General features: G+C 36.3%; 1 protein-coding gene across 3 annotated transcripts in view; it reads right to left on the minus strand.

The window, feature by feature from the left end:
* XIRP2 (xin actin binding repeat containing 2) overlaps positions 1-20734 on the minus strand; it is a 73949-nt gene that overhangs the window by 8002 nt on the left and 45213 nt on the right. The window contains exons 4-8 of one of the 3 annotated variants that reach the window (XM_043894486.1): positions 12401-12511; positions 11948-12020; positions 10883-11013; positions 1774-10221; positions 795-1662 (exon numbers count right to left, since the gene is read on the minus strand). In XM_043894486.1, coding sequence (XP_043750421.1) covers positions 795-1662; positions 1774-10221; positions 10883-11013; positions 11948-12020; positions 12401-12511 — 9631 coding nt within the window. Of the gene's footprint in view, positions 1-794; positions 10222-10882; positions 11014-11947; positions 12021-12400; positions 12512-20734 lie in introns of all 3 variants that reach the window. The other 2 variants (XM_043894485.1, XM_043894487.1) reach the window with 2 other exon arrangements.

A 20734-nucleotide genomic window follows, 5' to 3' on the forward strand; every position in this document is an offset into this window, starting at 1 on the left:
AAATATGATTATATTTTAAAATTATTGCTCATGTTTATCTGTGAATGAGGCCAACTGAGCTATACTTTGGGCTTTAAAAAAGGCAAAAGAAAAAAAAAAAAAGGCAAAAGAAAATCAATTATAGAGGGAAAATAGCAGTGGCATTAGAGAGCCAATTTCACCCAACTCAGCAACAATAATTACATATACGAAAGGTCTAATTTCGTACCTACACTTTTGTCAGAGATCCCAATCAATGAATATCCTTAAAGCACATATGCCGAGTGTTAATTGTTTTTTGGATTATTACCAGGTTGTATTGAATGCAAACTCAAATACCACTTAAGTCTGGCAGTTAAAAATCTATCAATTATAGGTCAAGAAATATTATCTCATATTGCCTTTAACAAGTGTATAAAATAATATTTTAATAAGAAACACTCATAATGTACTAATGGTATACAATAGTTAATACATATATAATTCCATATAAATAATGCTATCACAATAACAATTATTATTATACCTGCTGCTTTATCCAAAGCCTTATTTACCTTGACAAACACAGGTCTCAATAACCTATATAGTAGTGTTTGTTAGTCTCACACAGGACTGGTGAATCATATTAAATGCTTTTGTAAAGAGAAAGTAGTAAAAGCAAGCATGGTAAAGGGAAGGATAGCAACAACCAGGGAAAGCTGTTAGTTTTATGTTATGTTGTTTATTTCTTTCCATGTACTCTTTTAATTGCAAGTCGTCTTAGTTCTGTGCCTTTAAAGGGTTAATCTTACTTCACTCTTTGCAAGGTCATTTACCACGTATAAATGCAGATTCCTCTTGGAAGGTGGTTTCCATTTCAGTTGCAGAAGCATCTGAGGTTGCATATCCCAGGTTTTCAAAAACTCTTTCACTCTCCTGCCACGTCTGTTGAAAATTCCTCCTGAGTTCTTTAGGTGAATCAGAAACATCTAAAATGTGGCCGGCGATGACATCCTCGTAGGTGGGTGGGGCGTGCTTGAAGTCAAAGCGAGATCTGCCAGCTTCCGAGCCATGTGACGAAGAGACTGTCGTCCTCGACCCAACAACCTGACTCTCAAACGCATCCACCCCTGAGAAATGTTCACTGCGAGACCTTGTTTCGGAGCGAATGCTGGGCAGCTGAACGGGCATCATTTCCCGCAGCTCTCCAGGACGACTGTGAGAAAAACCCGTGAAGCTAGTACTTTCTTTAGATGTTATTCCAAATTCCTCCTTACAAAATGAACGGCTTTCTTGTTTTATATTACGATTTGCTTCTCCATTTACATAAACTCTTCTATTTGACTGTGTGTCAAAACTTAGGCCATCCTCAAATCCCCTGAACCACCTGTTTATTTCATTTTCATGGTCACTCATGAAATTTTCCGCCGTTTCAACAGTCCTGTTCGCGGCTTCGTATCTCTGCGTGTGCTCTGACAGGCAAGGTCCTTCGACTTTGCGGATGATTTCCACTGCGTCGAAACTCTCAGTATCTGGCACTACGTCTTTAGCGGAATTTACTCCATCTTTGTGAACGTAAGTCGACCTTTTCTCTACTTTCCTTACTTCCTCTTGAGCTTCCATGGATTCTTTGAAAGAACCACTATCAGCATGATTTACAGTTATAGGTATTGTGATTGTAGGTGGAGAGTCCCTACCACGAGCCTCTATCCTTACTTCCTCTTGAGCTTCCATGGATTCTTTGAAAGAACCACTATCAGCATGATTTACAGTTATAGGTATTGTGATTGTAGGTGGAGAGTCCCTACCACGAGCCTCTATCTTAATTTGACGGCGAAGTGTTGCAGGAGACTTGACGATCTCAGACCTCTTCTCCACGATGGGAACCGGGGTTATCGACGAACATGGGATGATCCCTCTGGATAACTTCGCAGTGGTGTCTTTGAGCTTCACAAGTTGTTCAGAGCGACTCTTGGGTGGCGAAGGGGAGGTATTTGCTCTGAGGATTCTAGCTGGTTGTGATGGTCTTGGTGATGGTTCAGCAGAACTGTCCTTTTTAGGGGACTGGGAAAGCTCATCCTTAGGAGAGGTTTCTGTTCGCCGGGCGGTAGACTCGATTGTTATGAAAGTTGGTGACGGTGGGCGTGTTTTTAAAGACGGAGGAGGAACCTTGGCATCATCCAGTTTAATTTCCTGATGGGTTTTCACTTGATGAGCAGTAGTTTCTTGATGCGTTGCTACTTGGTGGTGCTCGGCTTTTTCCACAATTGTATTTTCTTTCTGCTGGGTATTTTTATTGTAACTGACATTAGCATTGGACACTTTAGGTAATGTTTCATTAAGACTGGTAGCTTTATTTCTCTGCTTTCCCGCTTTAGACGATATCATGGCTGTTTGAATTGTATTTTCACAGGACACAAGCATATCCTCTGCCTGAGTCTTAATGAGTGTTATTTCTTCTTTGATTTTTTCTATGTTATTCTCCATAGCAATGCGAACTCCATATTCTCTTTTTTCTTCACTTAATAGCCATACTGGAATAATATTTAACAGCATCTGAAATGTCTTAAGGCCATTTTTATCTGGCTCTGCTTCAAACTCTCTTACCCTAGACAGAATCTGTTGTAGTTCTTCACGTTTTCTCAAGAATTCCAATACATTTACAGCACGTTTTCCATCATCCTGCTGGGATTCTTTCACAGAGGAAAATAAAGATTTGTTCTGTGTAATCTCTTGCTTTGACTCTTTAGTATTAGAAAAGACTTGTTTCTGTTGTATGCCCTTGACGCCAAGATATTTTTCTTCCTGCAGATTATTGTTTGGCTGGGGCAATTTTTTATGTTCAACTTGACTTTCAAAAGACTGTGTATGTGTTTGCTGAAAATTCTGAGTCTGAGAATCAAGATGTGCCTCAGCAATCTTTTGTTCGACTACCTTCTGAGCTGATTTATTCAAATGTTCTTGTTTTGTTTCAACTGTTAGACTTTCTTTCTTTGGACCAATCATTGGTGGTCCCTGAATTGTTTCTTCACTTCTTAAAAGCTTCCCACTCTCAGAGTCTCTAAATTCTCTTTGCTTCTCATGAGCTATATTGAGCTTGCTTTCGTGGCTTTTCCCTGTGGTTTCTGTAGGCAATTGTATTGTTACTCTCTTCTCCTTTGCAGGTAATTGATAATATTTTTCAGTCACTGATTGCTTATTGCTACTGCCTTCAATCCTTGCTTCTGTTCTCTCAGTTTCCTGGTACTGTTGTTTGGTAATGGTTTGAATATCAACTTCAGATTGCTTTTTATGACTTTCATAGCTGTGGTTTGTTTCATTTAACTTATGACCTAGAATTGGAACCTTGATGGTTTTAACTTTGAAACTGGGGGAAACTGGTTTGCTTTCGGGCAAGTGCAACTGCTCCAGATGCTTCTGTTGTGTTTGCCGTGTCCTACATTCTTGCTTACTCTGTTTAATTTCACAAGCTGATTTAGATTGGATCATATCCTTTGAGCTCTGCAAAACTTCCTTTTTCATGGTATCTTTGCCTTCCAAGGTTGCTGGAACATGTTGGAACCCCTTGACAGACAATGTCACTGCTGGTGTTGTGGAAAGCTGGTTATCAGTATAGACCCCTAGTTCTTGAGAAAGACTTTGAGAGACTGTGTTGGTTTGGGCCACAATGACCTCTGAATCCATTCCAGTTAGGGGAACCTCCTCCTTTGTTTTTTGTAACAGCATTTCCTTTTTCAACTCTGATATGTTTTGATTTTGGCTTTCTGTTCTAACTATGTTGTAGCCTGAACTCCCCTGTCTCTGTTTTTCAAGCTCTTCTCTTTGTTGTCTATATTTTTCTTCAGCAATCATTAAAGGTGTTTTAAATTTTCTCATATAAGGTTTTGGACTTTGCTGTCCTGAACCTGCTGGAAATGAATGAGATTTTATGAGAGGTGCTATAGGTTTTTTCTTGGGTGGTGAACTTTCTGGAACTGCCTGTGAGAAAGACCTTGTAGAGTCCATAGATAGTTGTTTTCTTTTATCAAGACTTTTGCTAGATACGTTCTGCTTTGTCTCCATGTGTTCACTGCTAGTTGCCATTATTACTCTTTTCTGATCCTTTGAGGGAGTCATTTTACATTCTGTATCTGGCAGAGAATTTTCCAAATCAACTTCTGGGGAACTATGATTCTTTATATCTTCTACCTTCTTGGGAAACTTGGGTTTGGGGAGTGTGGGAGGTGGCAAACGTCCTCCAGATTTTCCTGTTACGACTTTAGCCTGAGAGCTTGCGGCTTCCTCTTGGGAGTGTTGTATAAATGTTCCATTATGCTTTTCTTGAACAGAAGAAGAAAGGAGATGTGCTGGTTTTAGAGCTGGAGCTGGAGGAGGAGGGGGTGGTGGTGGAAACATGGATAGATATTCTCTTTCAAATTTCTCATCTTCTGGTGGTGGAGGAAGAGGGAGGCCTGGAAAATTTTCAAATTCAGCCTGTATCTTCTCAGTGGACAGTGAAGGAGGAAACACATTTTTTTCAGGCAACATTGTTAAAGGAGGTGGAGGAGGAAGAGGAAATTCAATTTCAGATGATGCATTGGAAGGTAGAGGAGGAGGTGGAGATGGAGGTGGAAGAGGGAACTCATTTTCCTTTGCATTATTTTCAGGGTTAAATTTGACTGGATTAAAGGACATTTCCATTGCCATTTTTAAGTCTTTGGAGGTATTTGTCTTCATTAGAAAGTCCTGGTTCTTCAGATGACTATCAGTCTGCTTTTTGTCAGTTGCCTTAAGTTGATTGTGGCTTTTTTGGGAGACTTTCATTTCTGTTACATTTGACATGTCTTGATTCACAGGCAAAGTCTGCCACCCTGGTTGAGGGGTCACATTCTTTCTCATTATATCTTTATTAGAATATTGCTTTTCTTGCTTTAACAGAGTCTGCTTTTGAAAGTCCTCTGAAACCTCACGTGTTTCTCCAACCATCTTGTAGACTGGACCCTGGGTTAAACCAGGCCTAGAGCTTTGTGTATCTGTTGATGTTTTAGTGTTTTTGGTATTTTTAGGACTCTTGACAGGGAAAACCTCAATCTTCTGGCAGTCATTCCTCAGTTCGCAAGTGTCAGTCTGTTGCTTTCCAAATGTTTTATCAGTAGATTGCCAAAAGACAGCCTCCTTCTGTTCTCTCGCCATCTCTGATCCCTTGGTTTTTCGATGTTCCCTAACTGACAGGGTTGAAGTCAACTGTCCGCTTGCGTGTTCATCCCTAAGATGTTGCTCTGTTGTGTTATCAGTCCAGATACCCGCTTGGTGTGAATTAGATAGTTTTCTAAGGTTTTTCTCAAGAGCATCATTGTTTTGTTCGCGATCTACGACAATCTTTACGGTGCCTTTGGGGGCTTTTGGAAGATTAACCTCAGTTCTTTCTTCCATTAAATGTCTATGACAAGATTTGTCTATAGCTTGATTGAGAACGTCTGTTCCCTCCTGCCACCTGGCTGCTGGCTCAAAGGGTCCTGGTCTTGGCTGAAGAATGCTTTTTTTGTCCCTCTGGTCAGTCACCTGATGAACCCCTGCTGCCTGCTCTTCTTTGGATCCTGCCATCTCAGTCTGCACATCATCTTTGACTGAACTTTTATTTACCTCTTTGAAAGCTCTTTGTGTTTCTTTTAGATTCTTTAATGATGCCTCAAGGTCATCTAGGATAAGCTCCTTTTTCAGTATTTCCGTCCTCGTCTGTGCAGTCTTTTCAAGGCATTCAATAGCTTTCTCAATATCCCCAGGGATGACATCAGGCTGTTTAGAGTTCTTCCATTTTTGACTTGATTCCTTAAGTGACTTGAGGGTGGTCAGCATGTCACCTTTTATAACTTCTTCTGTTTTAGCCACTGTTTTCTGACTTACGGCCTGGCTGAGGGAGTTTAGGGTTGACTTCACATCACCTTTAATAATTTCTTCTTTGGGTAACTTACAAGATGTATTCTGAGGCTCTGTCAGAAAAACCTTAACTGTATTATGCACATCTCCTGGGATGATGTCAGTTTCATTAACAGTACGTTCAACCTGAGATCGCCTTTTCTTTAATAACAGTTTTGTGCCTTCTACATCACCACCAATTATTTCTTCCTCTTTTTCTTGTTTCCTACCTGTTAGTATTTCATTTGAGCCTGTCTGAAGTTGTCTGAGATAATCCAAAGCTCCAGTTTCTATGCATGTTGTAAAAAACTGAACGTTTCCTCTCTCAGAGGCATCAATTTTAGCCCTTTCAGATATTTTATTGTTTGATATGGAAGATAGCAAATTATGAATTGTACGTTTTACATCACCCCCTACTACTTCTTCACGCTTAATTGTGTCACCAGCGTTTTCATGAAGAAGACAATAGATAGTCATGTTAATATCACCTCTTTCATCTTCCTGAATCAAAATCCCTTTCTTTACAGATCTTTCCTCAGAGAACAGGTTTTTTATTGCTTGTTGGACATCACCACTCACTATCTCTTCTTTTTCAGCATGAAATTCTGTTGATCTGTTTAATAACTGAGTTTTGGTCAGATTAACATTTCCCTTCTCTTCTTCACTGACCAAAATCTCTCTTTTCTTACAGTCTCTTTTGGAAAGAAGGTTCACCATTATATTTCTGAGGTCAACCTTGACAATTTCTTCTTTCTGTATCTCAGGTGATGCTTGATTCATTAGCTTGTATTTTGCCATTCGAACATCCCCAACCTCATCAGCTTCAATGATGATTCCAGGAGCCTCGATAACTTTTTGAGAGTACAGCTCTCCTAAGGTTTCTTTAATGCTCTTGCCAATAATTTCCACCTTTTCTACCCTACTTTCAGTAAATTTGTGAAGGGGTGTGGTTTCAAAGAGCCATGTAGTTGTCTTGACATCAGCAGGAGGGATTTCTTCCTTGGTGATTTTTGTGATGCTTTCATCTGCTTCCTTAATAGAATCCAAAGTTTGATTTTCAAAGAGCCACACTGCCTGCTTCACATCACCTTTCTGCATGTCTTCCTGGGTGACTGTTCTGATATTTTCATATTCTGACCCTTCTCCTCTCAGTTCATCTAGAGTATGGGTCTCAAATAGCCAAGTGGATGTTTTAACATTGCCCTTCTGTATTTCATTGACACTTACTGTTCTTACATAAGTATTCTTATCCAAATTTTTAGACTCAAAGAATTGTTTACTTGTCCTTACATCCCCACCTTGAATACAGTCCACAGTGGGCACAATATCACGTGATTCTTTTGCAATCTGATCCAGTGGCTGGGTTTCAAATCTGTATCTAACAGAACTAACAGCTCCCTTCTGAATGTCTTCTTGTGTGACAGATTTAATCACATACACAGTATCAGATTCATTAATTGAGTCTAATGGTTTTGTTTCAAAAAGCCACCTTGTCCCTCGTACATCTCCGTGAATTACCTCTTCCTTTTTAACTGTAGTCACTTCATGATAAAACCCTTCTCGATCTTGAATTGCATAAAGTGGCTGGGTTTCAAAGAGCATTCTATAGCTTTTTACATCGCCCTTTATTACTTCTTCAGTAATTGTTTTCTTGGTGCTAATATAGTCTGATTCTTCTTTAATCTCATCTAAAGAAAACGTCTCAAAAATAAAGCACCCCTTTCTTACATTTCCACCTTGTATGTCTGTCACTGTCTTAACTAATTCATTACCTTCTTGACTTTCTTTTATCATATCAATTGGTTGGTTTTCAAAGAGCCACCTACAATTTAAAACATTGCCTTTCTGAATATCTTCAGTCTTTAGGGTTTTGATCTTTCTCAAAACCTCCTCTGAACCGGAACTTATAGAATCTAAGGACTGACTTTCAAATTTATGCCGCATGCTGGAGACATCCCCAGCTTGGATATCCATTTCCATGGCTTTGATCTCCTTTCCTTCTTCTCCTTGTATGCTGTCCAAATTTTCCGTCTCAAAAAGGAAACATGTTGTACGAACATCCCCACCATGGATTTCCTCTTGTTTCACAGTTTGCAATTTGACTGTTGCTTCAGAGTCATCTTTTATGGTATCTAGTGGCTGAGTTTCAAAGAGCCAGGTACAGGCTTTGACATCTCCCTTATGAATTTCTTCACTGCCAGTCATTAATGAAACTTTTTCATAGAGAGATTCCATTGGCTGGGTTTCAAAAAGCCATCTGCAGGTTTTGACATCCCCTTTAACAATATCAGTGACTTGTTCAGTTTTACTTTCTACTTCTTCCGTATTGCTAAAATATTTAATCGAATCAAGTGGTTGGGTTTCAAATAGCCACTTAGCAGATTTTACATTCCCAGTCTGTATTTCTTGAGCAGATATTCCTCTAATTATCTGATATTTATGAATACTTTCATCAAACTGATCAATGGGCCTTGTTTCAAAAAGCCACCTACAGCTTCTTACATCACCTCTTAGGATTTCTTCTTGCTGGACTGTCTTTACTTGATGGTATTTTCCAAGGTGATCCTGAATGGCATATAATGGTGTTGTTTCAAAGAGTGATTTATTTAATTCTACAGCACCTCTTGTGATTCCTTCCACCTCTATTTTATGTGACGCATCAAATTTAATCAAGTTGTTTGATTCAAAGATATGTGTATAATTCCTTACATCTCCTCTGTCAACTTCTTCAAGTTTCACTGTTCGTATGTACTCTTTTTTATCTTCTCTAATCTCTTCCAGAGGTTGGGTTTCGAAAATCCATTTTTGGTGCCTGACATCCCCCTTTTCTTCTTCAGAAGCAGTAATTTTTTGAAGTTTTCCTACATCAGGGCTATCTTTTAAAGCCTCTATTGGAAGTGTTTCAAATAGTTGCTTAGTAGTTTGTACATCACCCCCTATTATCTTTTCAGACTTTAGATGGTCTGCATCAGGAACTTCTTTCAGAATATCTAATGGCTGTGTTTCAAACATCCAACACTTTTTAGAGACATCTGTACCTATTACTGTTTCCTTTTCAACTGTGACCTCTTCTGTCTCTTCTTTGATTTTCTCCAAAGGTTGAGTTTCAAACAACCACTTGGCCCTACTCACCCCACCTTTGACATTTTCTTCCATGGATATTCCTCTGACAACTTTAATTTCTGTTATATCTTTGTTAATTGTGTCTAGGGGCTGTGTTTCAAACATCCAACGTGCTGTTCTTACATCCCCCTTTTCAACATCTTCTCTGTGAACAGTTTTAATTTCTAGCATTTGACCTGAGCCATCTCTAATAACATATAACGGTTGCGTTTCAAAACATTTTATACTTCTCTTAACATTCCCCTTAATTTCTTTGAGCTCAGATCTGAGTTGCAATAGGTGCATCTCATCTACTGAGTGAAGTTGTCCAAGTTGATCCAGATGTTGAGTTTCAAACATGTATCTCACAGTCTTGACATCCCCCCCGGTTATGTCCTTTATGGCAGTTGCTATTGATTCTTCTTGACTTTGATGCAATTTATTCATTGAGTCTAAGGGCTTTGTTTCAAACATCCACCGGGCTGTGTGGACATCTCCTCTGGCCAGCTCAGGAATTTTCTCAGCATGTTCCTCGGTGCCAGAAGAATGATCCCCCAGAGTATCGATGGGTTGAGTTTCAAACATCCATGTGGTATATTTCACATCACCACCAGCGATGATTTCTTGATCAGCAATGCCCTTGGAGATGTTGTCTTCATCTGGAGAGCCATTGTTGATGGAATCTAATGGCTGATTCTCGAAGATCCATCTCATGGACTGCACCTCCCCCTTCAGAATTTCATCCCACTCCAAGTGTTCTCTTTCTGCGTTCAGACCTTTTTGAGAACTGTCATTTGTATTTTCAAAAACATACCGGGCTTGTTGCACATCTGCTGAAACTGAGTTCCCCGCATTCACTTGACGAGAAACAATCTCAGAAACCTCACTGATATAATCTTTTTCTAAGTTTTTCCTTAACTCAGGATGGATGTGTTTATATAAACGGTTTAATTCATACAAATTTCTTTGTTTGGAGTATAATTCTTTGGGGACTGGTGGTATTCTAGGAGGGCTGGGGAGTTCAGGGGACTGGGAAAATGCTGTCACATCTACTGGAGGTTGAAGCATGTCGGGTGGGGGAGGAGGAAATTCTTCTGTCTTTTCCGAAGGAGTGGCATTGATTTGTGCCAGAGTTGAGGAAGTGGCACTGTGGTCACGGTGTCTGGTGGCTGATGTTTCCTTCCTCTGGCTGGTTGAAGTGTAAGAAGTAGAAGAGGTACCCACAATTGATGATGGCTTTAAAGTCTCTTCAGATTCACTTTCAATCTTTAAGGGAGAGAAAATCAAATCTTATAAAGATGAGTATAGTGGTGGAGACTTTCTGGGCACTGCCTTTTACCTACCCATGCTATGATATCTCCATTGGGAACAACAGGTGATAGACTCCATCTAGAGACCTACTTCAAAGTAACATTCAGTATATGTTATTATCTTTCCTATAATCCATTTGCACTTTTTAGAATTATATTCCCTATTCAATACATCAGGAACTCAGTATTTTAACATTTACCCATAATCTTGACTGTCTTTCCTTCTTTACTTAATGTGCTATGCAGAGTAATCTAGAGGAAGACAATTAAAATCTTAAAGTACTTTTGAGGGTTGTTTTGTGTTCCTTGGAATTTTAAACACAACAGAGTAAGCAGATGACATTTAGAAACTGGCTTTATTACTTTATCTAATGTTAAATATTAAACTTAAGTGCATACATAATATTTTCTCCCCTAATTTGCTTTAGTGAGAAAAGTTTTAATTCTCTCTACTGCTTTTCTCATGTAGAATAATATTCTTCTTATGGAACAGAATAAGTACTGGTTCAAGATATTTTTTGCTATTGAAAAACCTCTTCATTCAATAATTTGAAAATGTTATGTGTTTACATGTGGTTTTATACTTAATATGTCTCTGTGCAGAGAAATTATCTTACCTTAGTCTGCTTGGCTGGGGTCAATTCTTTGTCAGAATAAAGGACCTTTTCCTGGACAGACTTTTCAAATTGTTCTTTTAAAAACTTAGTTGAAACCTTTGGAATCTCTTCATCTTCAGGTGTATCTATGACTATAAACAGAAAAGAACACCATGGATATTATGTAACTAATAAATATGATGTTTGAGAAGTCATTATAATACTATGGAAAACTTCTTATAATGTAAGTTAAGTAAAAGTATTCAGAATATAAGTGTATACATATGGCACTACTTCATTAGGTAAGTTAGTAAATGTCAAGAAATATAGGAAGAAAAATGATGGTGGTTACTGGATGTAAAGTCATAAGTTATGAAGCTGTTATTTATTTTAATTATATATATTTTCCAAATTTTCTACAAGCATGCTTTGCTGTTGTGCTCACATAATAATAAAAGTTATAAAACAAGAAAAGAACAGCAGCAGAACAGAAAAGGATCTACTTCCTTAAGCAAAACTACAATAAAACCAAATTCAGATATAGTTAAGTAACATTTGGGTCACAGTTGGCTTAAATCTTCCCTTTTAGCACTTAGGAACAGCAAAACTCATTCCCCTTTTATAGGCAAGACACTCTGTACCCATTTTATGCAGCTACACAAGTTTGCCTGGAATCTAATCTCATTTCTGTAGGTTGGAGAATTAGACTTAAACATGCTTGAATCTATCATTAAAAGTAATACAATCTAGATAACTTTTCTGTTCCCAAGGAGCTTGATAAACATCAAGTTTATTCTAGATCCCTAAGGCAAAAACAATTCAGAGGTGACTGGCTTATCACCTTCTAGGCTTTTTGGATACATCATAAGGTTGAAAGGCAATGAAATATTTTAGAAGCTTGTTGCATCTCAGCATAGACAGAACCTAATTATATATAGACATACTGCCCTGTCTCTGTTAGGATCGTGAGTAATAGTTACTAACTTTATTTAGTGGGAAGGCTTGTGCTTTGGAAGTCCTCTATTCAAACACAGAAGCATCAACCGTAAAAAGGTATATTCAAATCAAATAATGTCAGATTCTTACCTGTTTCTTGAACATACTGATGGAGCTGAGAAGCTTGGTTTATTTCCTCAGTGTGCTTTTCAAGATGAGAGACCTGTGTTTAAAGATAATTTTAAATAAATAATTGTTTTAAGAAATCAGTTATTTCAGGATTGCACATGTATTCTACATTGCAGAGTGATTTTCATCCAAGACTTCAGTACACATAGAGGGATGTGAATTAAACACTGACCATTTATTTTAATGCATGAGCTCATGCTGTAACAGAACATATATGAATGGACACCTAAAAGTACCCTTATATTTTTATGGTGCTCATTTTATATTTCAAAGACTTCAAAGTGGGGAAAGAGACACTGATGTGTATTGGTATTAAATACATAAAGGATAATAAAAACAATTGTTTATAACAAGATCAGAATGTCCACACAGTTCTGGAAACTGTGCGGAAAGTGTTTTTTTCTAAGTAGTTACCATTTCTGTTCCAAGAACATCAATTTTGTGTGCTTCGGAAATTTCTGGTTCATTTCTTTCCATTTCCTGGCTGCTTCTTGAAATGTCGACCTGGCTGCTACGGATTACCTCCTGAAAATGAATGAATGAATAGACAATGCCTTAAGAAAATTCTGAAATTTTTAACTTTTATTTTATTAGTGCAATCTCAGTGAAACAGACTTCTGAAAAAAATTGTTTCCTCAGTATATTGCTTTGCTTGACTGTTGTAACAAATGACCACAAGCTTAGTATCTTACAGTTGTTTAGGTCAGAAATGCTGAATGGATCTTGCTGGGTGTTGGCAGGTGTCATTCCTTTCTCCAGGCTCTAGAGGAGGATCCATTCTCTGCCCACTTTCACTGGCTCATGGCCTGCTTCCTCTAGTTAAACTTTTTCTCACTCTGCCATCTTGCTGATTTTCTCTTCTGATCCCCCTTTCACTTTTATGGACCCTTGTGATTACATTGGACTAATCCACAGAATCCAGGATTATCTCCCTGTCAAAAGGTCAGCTACTTAGCAGCTGTAATTCCGTCTTCAACCTTAATTCTTCTTTGTCACATAACTTAACATATTCACAAATTCTGAGGATTAAGATACAGGTATCTTCAGGAGCCAGTATTCTGTTTACCACCCTTAGAAAGCAACAAATGTTAATGAGGCAACTCATACCCCATATGACAAAGAGAAATATCAAAAAGAAAATGAAAATCCTTGATGAAAAAGAAATATATTAATATTGTTGTTTATAAGCCAGATTTTCACGTTATAGAAAGGCATTCCTGTGTTCAAGTTGACCTTCTGGTTTGGTGGCAGATCTAGAGTCTAATTTAAGAGTATAACCATTTAAGTTATAATTTAAGTCTAATTTAGTCTATAAATTAAGTCTAATTTAAGAGTATAACCCATTACATAAAACCAATATAAACAGGCCATATTATGCTAGCATATCTCCATCATCACACATCAGGCTACTTTTGATTCTAGTTAGCATAGGTGATCCTGACTGAATTGGATGGTTGAAACTGCTACTAACTTTGGTGATCCATCCCTGCTGTTACTATGGGATGGGATCTGACACAAATATATGATTGATTGATTGATATGAAGCATTTGGCATACTGCTAAAAATCTTACCATCAAAAAATAGAATGTAGACAGATGACTCCCCAAGAACACATCTATTTGAACACCTTTGAAGTTGGGATTTCACTTTACTTTTGATAATCTACATGACTAGCAAGTACTGTTTTTGATGTGGGATTTTATTAATAAAATTTTTGTCTTACTAAAGAATAGTCAAGTGAGCAAAGGTGAATTATTATTATTAATCAAATAGAAGCACTAAAGTTTTTCTCTTTAAACATGGAGTTAAATAGTTTTAAGTGATTAAGTTCTAAGCCTTTAAAGCAAGAATAAGTTTATATTAAAGTTAATTCATGAGAGCTTGACTTGTGATTTTTTCTTTCTTGCTAGTATACTTGCAGTGTTGGCTTTTTTCCTCCAAGTCTATTTGGTATATAGGGTCAAAGTTAATGAAGTGGCAGTCATATATTTGCATATATATATATATAGGTGGTTTAGTTGCTAAGTTGTGTCCAACTCTTGTGACCCTTTGGACTGGAGCCTGAAGGGCTCCTCTCTCCATGGAATTTTCCAGGCCAGAATACTGGAGTGGGTTGCCATTTCCTTCTCCAGCGAATCTTCCTGACCCGGGGATCAAACTCTGGTCTCTTGCATTGCAGGTGGTCTCCTGCATTGCAGGCAGATTCTTTACCAATTGAGCCACCAGGGAAGTTGTATATGTATATATATATAAAACATGACTTGATCTTATTACACTTCTCTGGGAAGGAGAATTAAGGCAAAAAAAATTGATCACCTCTCAAAAGTCCTACAGAGAATTGAAGCCAAAATTTAGGTTTGCAATTTAAAATGTAGATTATATTCCATTATGTGTGTTAATTAACTAGATGGGAGGAATCCTTTCACAGTGTATAAGTATACCAATTATCACTGTGTATGCTTTAAATATCTTATAATTTTTTCAATTATACTTCAATAAAGGTATAACCGAATATCTGAAAAAGGCATTTGGAAAGGTACCTGAAAAAATTTAAATTATAGCTCATTAAATTAAAGACCAGTGTAATATTTTCCTAAGCAGAATGTGCTTCCAGCTCTAGTCATTTATCAAATGATATTTATTAGCATGCTTGGTGCATAGTTTATGCTAAGGAAAGGTTTACTTAATGAATGAATGAATAAAACAAAATAAAACTTCCATTAATAAATTAAGTTCATTCAACCTTCTATTTGCCTGAGAATGTCCTAGGACCTGGGGTTAGAACAATGAACAAATATGTACTTTACTTTCTCAAGAGGGAGTATAGAAAATAAATAATCCATATTCTTTCCTTTAAGTTTAAAGAATCATAATTCTATATAAGAAGAAGTTGTGCATAATCAAGTTTTATTTAAGGTTATTAATAACATTAGGCTAGAGGAAATGATAAAAGTATTATCTTTTATTGTCATCACCTAGGTTTCCCAGGTGGTGCTAGTGGTAAGAAACCTGTCTACCCAATTCAGGAGACATAAGAACCTCGGGTTCAATCCCTGGGTCAGGAAGATCCCCTGGAGCGGGGCATGGCAACCCACTCCAGTATTGCCTGGAGAACAAGCCCATGGAGAGAGGAGCCTGGCAGGCTGCAGTCCATGGGGTTGCAAAGAGTCAGACACGACGGAAGCGACTTAGCATGCACAGAGAGAATAATAACTGTCATTGAAGACCACAGAGAGAAAGCAATGCATGGGTACAAATAACATTTCTTTGTGTAAAAACTGTTTGCAACTATGGCAGATCTTTCTATCTATTGACATACAATGGGGATATTCTATGGGTTTCTTTTGACACACTCAAAAATAGGAAGTGCTGATTAAACAGTGAAAGAGCAAAGGGCATGGGAACTTGATCAGTGGCAAGATCCTTATTGAAGGGCACTCTGGTCATTACTACAGAATCACATCTCTGCCTAGAGGCGCATATGACAAGCTGTGACCCAGAGACACATTTATTTGACTCCCTCAATGATTTTAAGGTTTTGAACTAGTTAACACCTACAAAAAAATCAAGATTCCTGCTTATGTTTGAAATTTTGAAGATCTGGCAACACTGGATTCACATTCCAACACGGCAGTGACTTTCTGGACAAAGTAGTGGCCACCTGTCTTAGTTGGGACGCATACTTTTCAGTTGGTCACTGTTCCTATCACTCACTGACGTTTAATACCAAACCTGCCTGGAACCATAGAAATTTGAGTTTCTGATACTTGCTGCTAATTGTCAGGCTGAAAGAATAAAGTCAATAAGTTAACTTGGTGTGTTGAGAAAGATAAATGCAAAATGTTGGGAGTAGAAAAAATAGTAAATAAATATATTTCGACACATTTAAAAAAAATCATCATTTTCTGGGGCAAACACTTTATACTTAATGTGTATCTACTTGGTTTAAAACAATCCAGGCCTATCATCTCTAAATATACTTTCTTTGGGAGATGACACAACATAAACACATAAACAGTACAAGGATACATAAATTTAGTTTAGAGTCATAAGTTTCTACCTCAGCACTTATGTGCTATTATGAAACAGAACTATAATTGTTACAGTACTTTGGTATGTTAGTGTCAATGCATCAATTTTACTGCCCCCTGTTTTCTGTAATTTACATAAAGCCTGTCTTAAAATATTCCAAGATTTTGTTTCCATTATTTACTGTGTTTCATATTTTGTAACTAGTGGAGTTAGATTTTAAATCTGACTTTCTTTCTTCCCAAGTGTTGGTGTCTATAGACTGAAAGGTTAGATAAAAGGATGGATCATCATAATGATCAGGAAGAAATCAAATTACACAAATAAATGCAATAAAGAATTCTGGCCAGAACACCATATATAAATTCACATGAAACAATTCATGAAATTGGTATTAATACTTAAAAATTAAATTAAAATATAGATTGGTTGCAGCAGCAGTAGCAGCAAGAAGAAAAATACAATTTGGGGTTCATAGGTGGATTAACCAAAATCAGTACTCACGCCCTCCTTTATACTAGGTATGTCGTAAGTTTGGGTAAGTTACTAAATCACCTAACTTAAAAAAAAAATCTCATTCATCCCTGAAAAGAAACATATGATATATGTGCTCTAATTTTGGAACCTAGAGAACATCAGGCAAAATCACGTTATAATGTTTGCATAACTCATGCCAATCTGATATCAGCTCATAGATTAGTCAAGTATTTTACAAAGTTTCCATGGATGTATGTTTCTCCAAAGGGGATTTCTCCAGCACAGGAAAGATTCCACACTGCCTACTTAATTTGCCATTGTTCTTATCACTGTAAGAAAAGGCATTGTACATTTCCACTGATAAAAATGCAAACTCATGCTACCATAATGAGTAAGGGAAGAAAAAAGACAGTCTTTTTATGATGACTCACTATTATTATGGCTCTTAGAAGTACATCCATTAAAACAAAGTGTAATGTAAGACGCAGAAGAGTAGATGATAACTGCCTCACTAAAGTGGAAAAAATAGCTCATTCTCAATGCTAGTAATTCAGCAATTTTACCCATCACTAACCTCATTCTTAATAAAACCAGGAAGGGTTTGTACCATTGTCAAAAAGGCAGAAATAATACCAAAAATGTGCTGTTTATGTTAACAAAAGTGTCAGTTGATTCAAGACTTGAAAGAATAATCAGTTCTTTAAGTGATGAATGTAAAAATTTGTGGTTGATATATTGTGTTTGTCTAGATTTGGATATATTTGAATTCAAACATGTTTTCTTTTTGCCCTGAGTTTTCTCTCTTCACTTTTTAAAAAATTTACTTTAAAATTTTACAGCATAAAATTTGATCTCCCTATAGTTTGAGCTTCAGGTTAGAGTTTTTCCTCATCCACTACACACTTTTGGGTCTTGGCTCAAAAATTGCTTTTTCCTTGAAACCTTTCCCGACTTTTCTATACAGAGTTACCTGTTCCTGCTTTTATTATCATATTCCTATATGGTCAGTACATATCTGTACTACCTGCCTTTCGCATTTCACAGTCATTAGTTGATAATATGACATTCTCCTTTAACTGAACTCATGCATCTTCAAATCCTGATGTTTATCTTCCTGGTAGAGAGTAGATCCTCCCCTCTAAATGTCAAGAAGTGAATGCATGGATAAAAATCACTTTTTTCTTAGGAATGTGAAAACTTTATGATTTTATAAGAATCTAGTTTAAAAATTAAAGTTCTATAAAATCCTATGATTTTATTTTTTGATATTTCAGTTGATAATCTTTGATACTGAACATTTCATAATTGGTAGGCTGGGTTACTGAAGCTGATGCATATAGCAATAATATGTCAATCACTGACAAAGTATACTTAGCAGAGTTTTCCTGGTAACACTACAAATGGTTGGAACATTTATGGAAGAACATAAGCAGTGCTGTTATGCTATAAAGAGCAATTGAAATCATTAGAGGGAAGAAAGCCTGTATCAAGAAACCGAAAGACACACAAAGGCAGCAAACACATACAAAAAGTAAAGAACCTTTCAAAATAGGAAAATTTATCTTCAAATGTTCTTTTTATAAAAGATCTTATTGGTGATAAACTAATTTTTATGTTCTTTTTTTTTGTAAATTGTTATTATTCATTGAGTTGGTAGATCAATGCATTGTCCAGCATTATCTGGACAATGGAAGAAACAACAGTAGAATGCATTGGGCAGAATTACTATGACATCAACAAATCAGGTTGAGATATTTGTGATGACAGTAAAAGATAATATTTTATCCTTATTTGCACTATAAAGGGGAAAGAAGAGTCAAGGCAAATGTAAGTCATGATCCTTTGCATAACTGTATATACTTGGAAGTGAAAACTCCAGTTTTACTTCATTTAGTAATAGTGCTGCCTGAAGCTATGATTGCTCCCTGAAGCTGGTTGGACTATTGGATCCTAAGAGACTGATGATGCAAAACATTTGTAAAAAAATTAAAGTAGCAACTTTTTCCTTTGAAATGACTGCATCTCTAAATGTGAGTGACCTCATATCACTTCACCTATATATTTATTTATTCTACCAACAGCTACTGAGCACCATCTATCTCTAGAGCATTTTGCTAGGCATTGTAAGTATTGTTTTAATATAAGTTTTATCTACCAACCTATCTACATATCAATAATCTGTCTATCTCTATATCTGTGCAATATATAAAAATATGTACATATATATCTAATGGAATAAAAATGGCTCACTTAACTTGATATTCTCTTAAGACAAGATCTGTAATATACAGACATGCACAAATTATGTAGGTTTGTTGTTTAAGTCTCTGAGAGAATTGAATTCATACTTTATTGAATTCATACTAATTCATACTTTAATTGAATGCTATCATTCAATTAATATCAACTATTTCCTGACTCAAAACAATTATGCTTTGGTCACATCTAGCTATAAAGAGTAAAAATCATTTTTAATAAAAATACTTAATTTAAAAGTAGAAATATTTGACTTCAAAGAGAGGTTTCTGAATAAGTAATGCCAGCTTTCACTGCTAAAATTCTGTCCTCTTCTTTCCCCAAAGTGTTATTTATAGAGTCAAATCTCAGAATCTAAAATGCTAAAGATTCATAAAAAGAACTTGTAAAAGATGTACTCTCAACTGAGCCATCAAACATATTAGTTATATAAATAGCAATACTTATTTGACAAACTAAAAAAAAAAAACGGATACATAAAACATTTGATTTTCAGTAAAAGACACCTAGAAGTTTTATGTAGAAGTATAATATGTATATTATATATTAATACACACACACATATATATACATATATACAACATTTCAGTCTAACATAGAAGTAAGGCATCTTAAAACCAAAAGGGCATTTGGATATAAATAAACATAAAAGTACAATAAAAGAGGTTAAAACATGAAGTCTCAAGGAGTAGTGAAATTGCAAGTAAAAAGCTTGCAAAAAGAACGAAAATAACTTAAAGAAAAAGAAAAAACTGGGGTAACATGTATATTAATACTAACCAAAATAGAGAAACAGAAGAATTCTACCTTTTCATTACACAACTCATCTTCACCAATATTCAGTCGATTTGTCAGTAAAAGCCCTGCCAATTCTACCTTTAATTATCTTTTGAGTCAATGTCGCCTTTATTCTAGAATTTCTGACCCATTTAAGCCCTCATATATTTAATCTGCTATATCAGTAGTCTCTTAACTTACCTTCTTCAATCTAACTTTGACACCCTTTACATCAATCCTATATAGCTAGGAAAAATGTTACTTAAATGCATATCTATTCATCTTACTCCCTTGTTTGTTTCTTCAATGGTTTTTGATTGCCTTAGAATAAAATAAAAATTATAATTTTTTTCTCTTATGGAGGTTTTGGCTATACTTCCAGCCCCATGGCTCAATTATGTTTCATTATATTCATAAATATACTATTTTACCTGTGGCATAAGCTGTTTCTTTCACCTACAGTGTAATTCTACATTAAAAAAAATATTTTAAGTCTCAGCTGAAGCATTCTCCACTCCCAGATTCCCCTCCTCAATCATCCCTCATCCAGAGTAAAGTTTATTACAACCTTTGTGTCCTAACAAACCTCATTTATATTTTCTATCATAGAATCTACCATATTGCACTTGTAATCATTTGTTATATGTCTGTCTCTCTGATAGAGAGAGCTTCTTGAGGGCAAAGTAATATCACACTCATCACTGAATCTTTTGTGCTTGATATATGGTGCATGCTTAATGACTATCAGCAGAATAAAAAAATGACAAGGCAGAGACTCTGGAATTAGCCTTCTTGAGTTTGGATCACATTTGCTCACTTTCTTTGGGCAAGTTACTTAGCTCTTCCATGAGTTCATTTCTTGTCCAAAAAAAGTGTGTGTGTGTGTGTGTGTGTGTGTGTGTGTGTGTGTAGGGGGGCAGATGAAATAGTGCCTATCTTGGAAGGTTACTGCAAGAAGAATCTGAGTAACAAATGTGAAAACATGGCTTATAAGTGCTACATTAATATTTACTATCTTTGCTTAACAAATATTCATTGTACACTTACTCTGAATCAGCTATTTCCCCAGTAATTCAAGATACACAGTAAATAAGGCAAAAGAAAAAAAGAAGACTGAATGAAAGTAGATTGTCTCTGGTTATGTCAATATATTTTGCCATGAATTTTTTCATTATAGAAATAAGTTCAGAAACAAAAGAAAAAACAAG

Source organism: Cervus elaphus, chromosome 33, assembly GCF_910594005.1.
Source record: "Cervus elaphus chromosome 33, mCerEla1.1, whole genome shotgun sequence".
Classification (NCBI taxonomy): domain Eukaryota; kingdom Metazoa; phylum Chordata; class Mammalia; order Artiodactyla; family Cervidae; genus Cervus; species Cervus elaphus.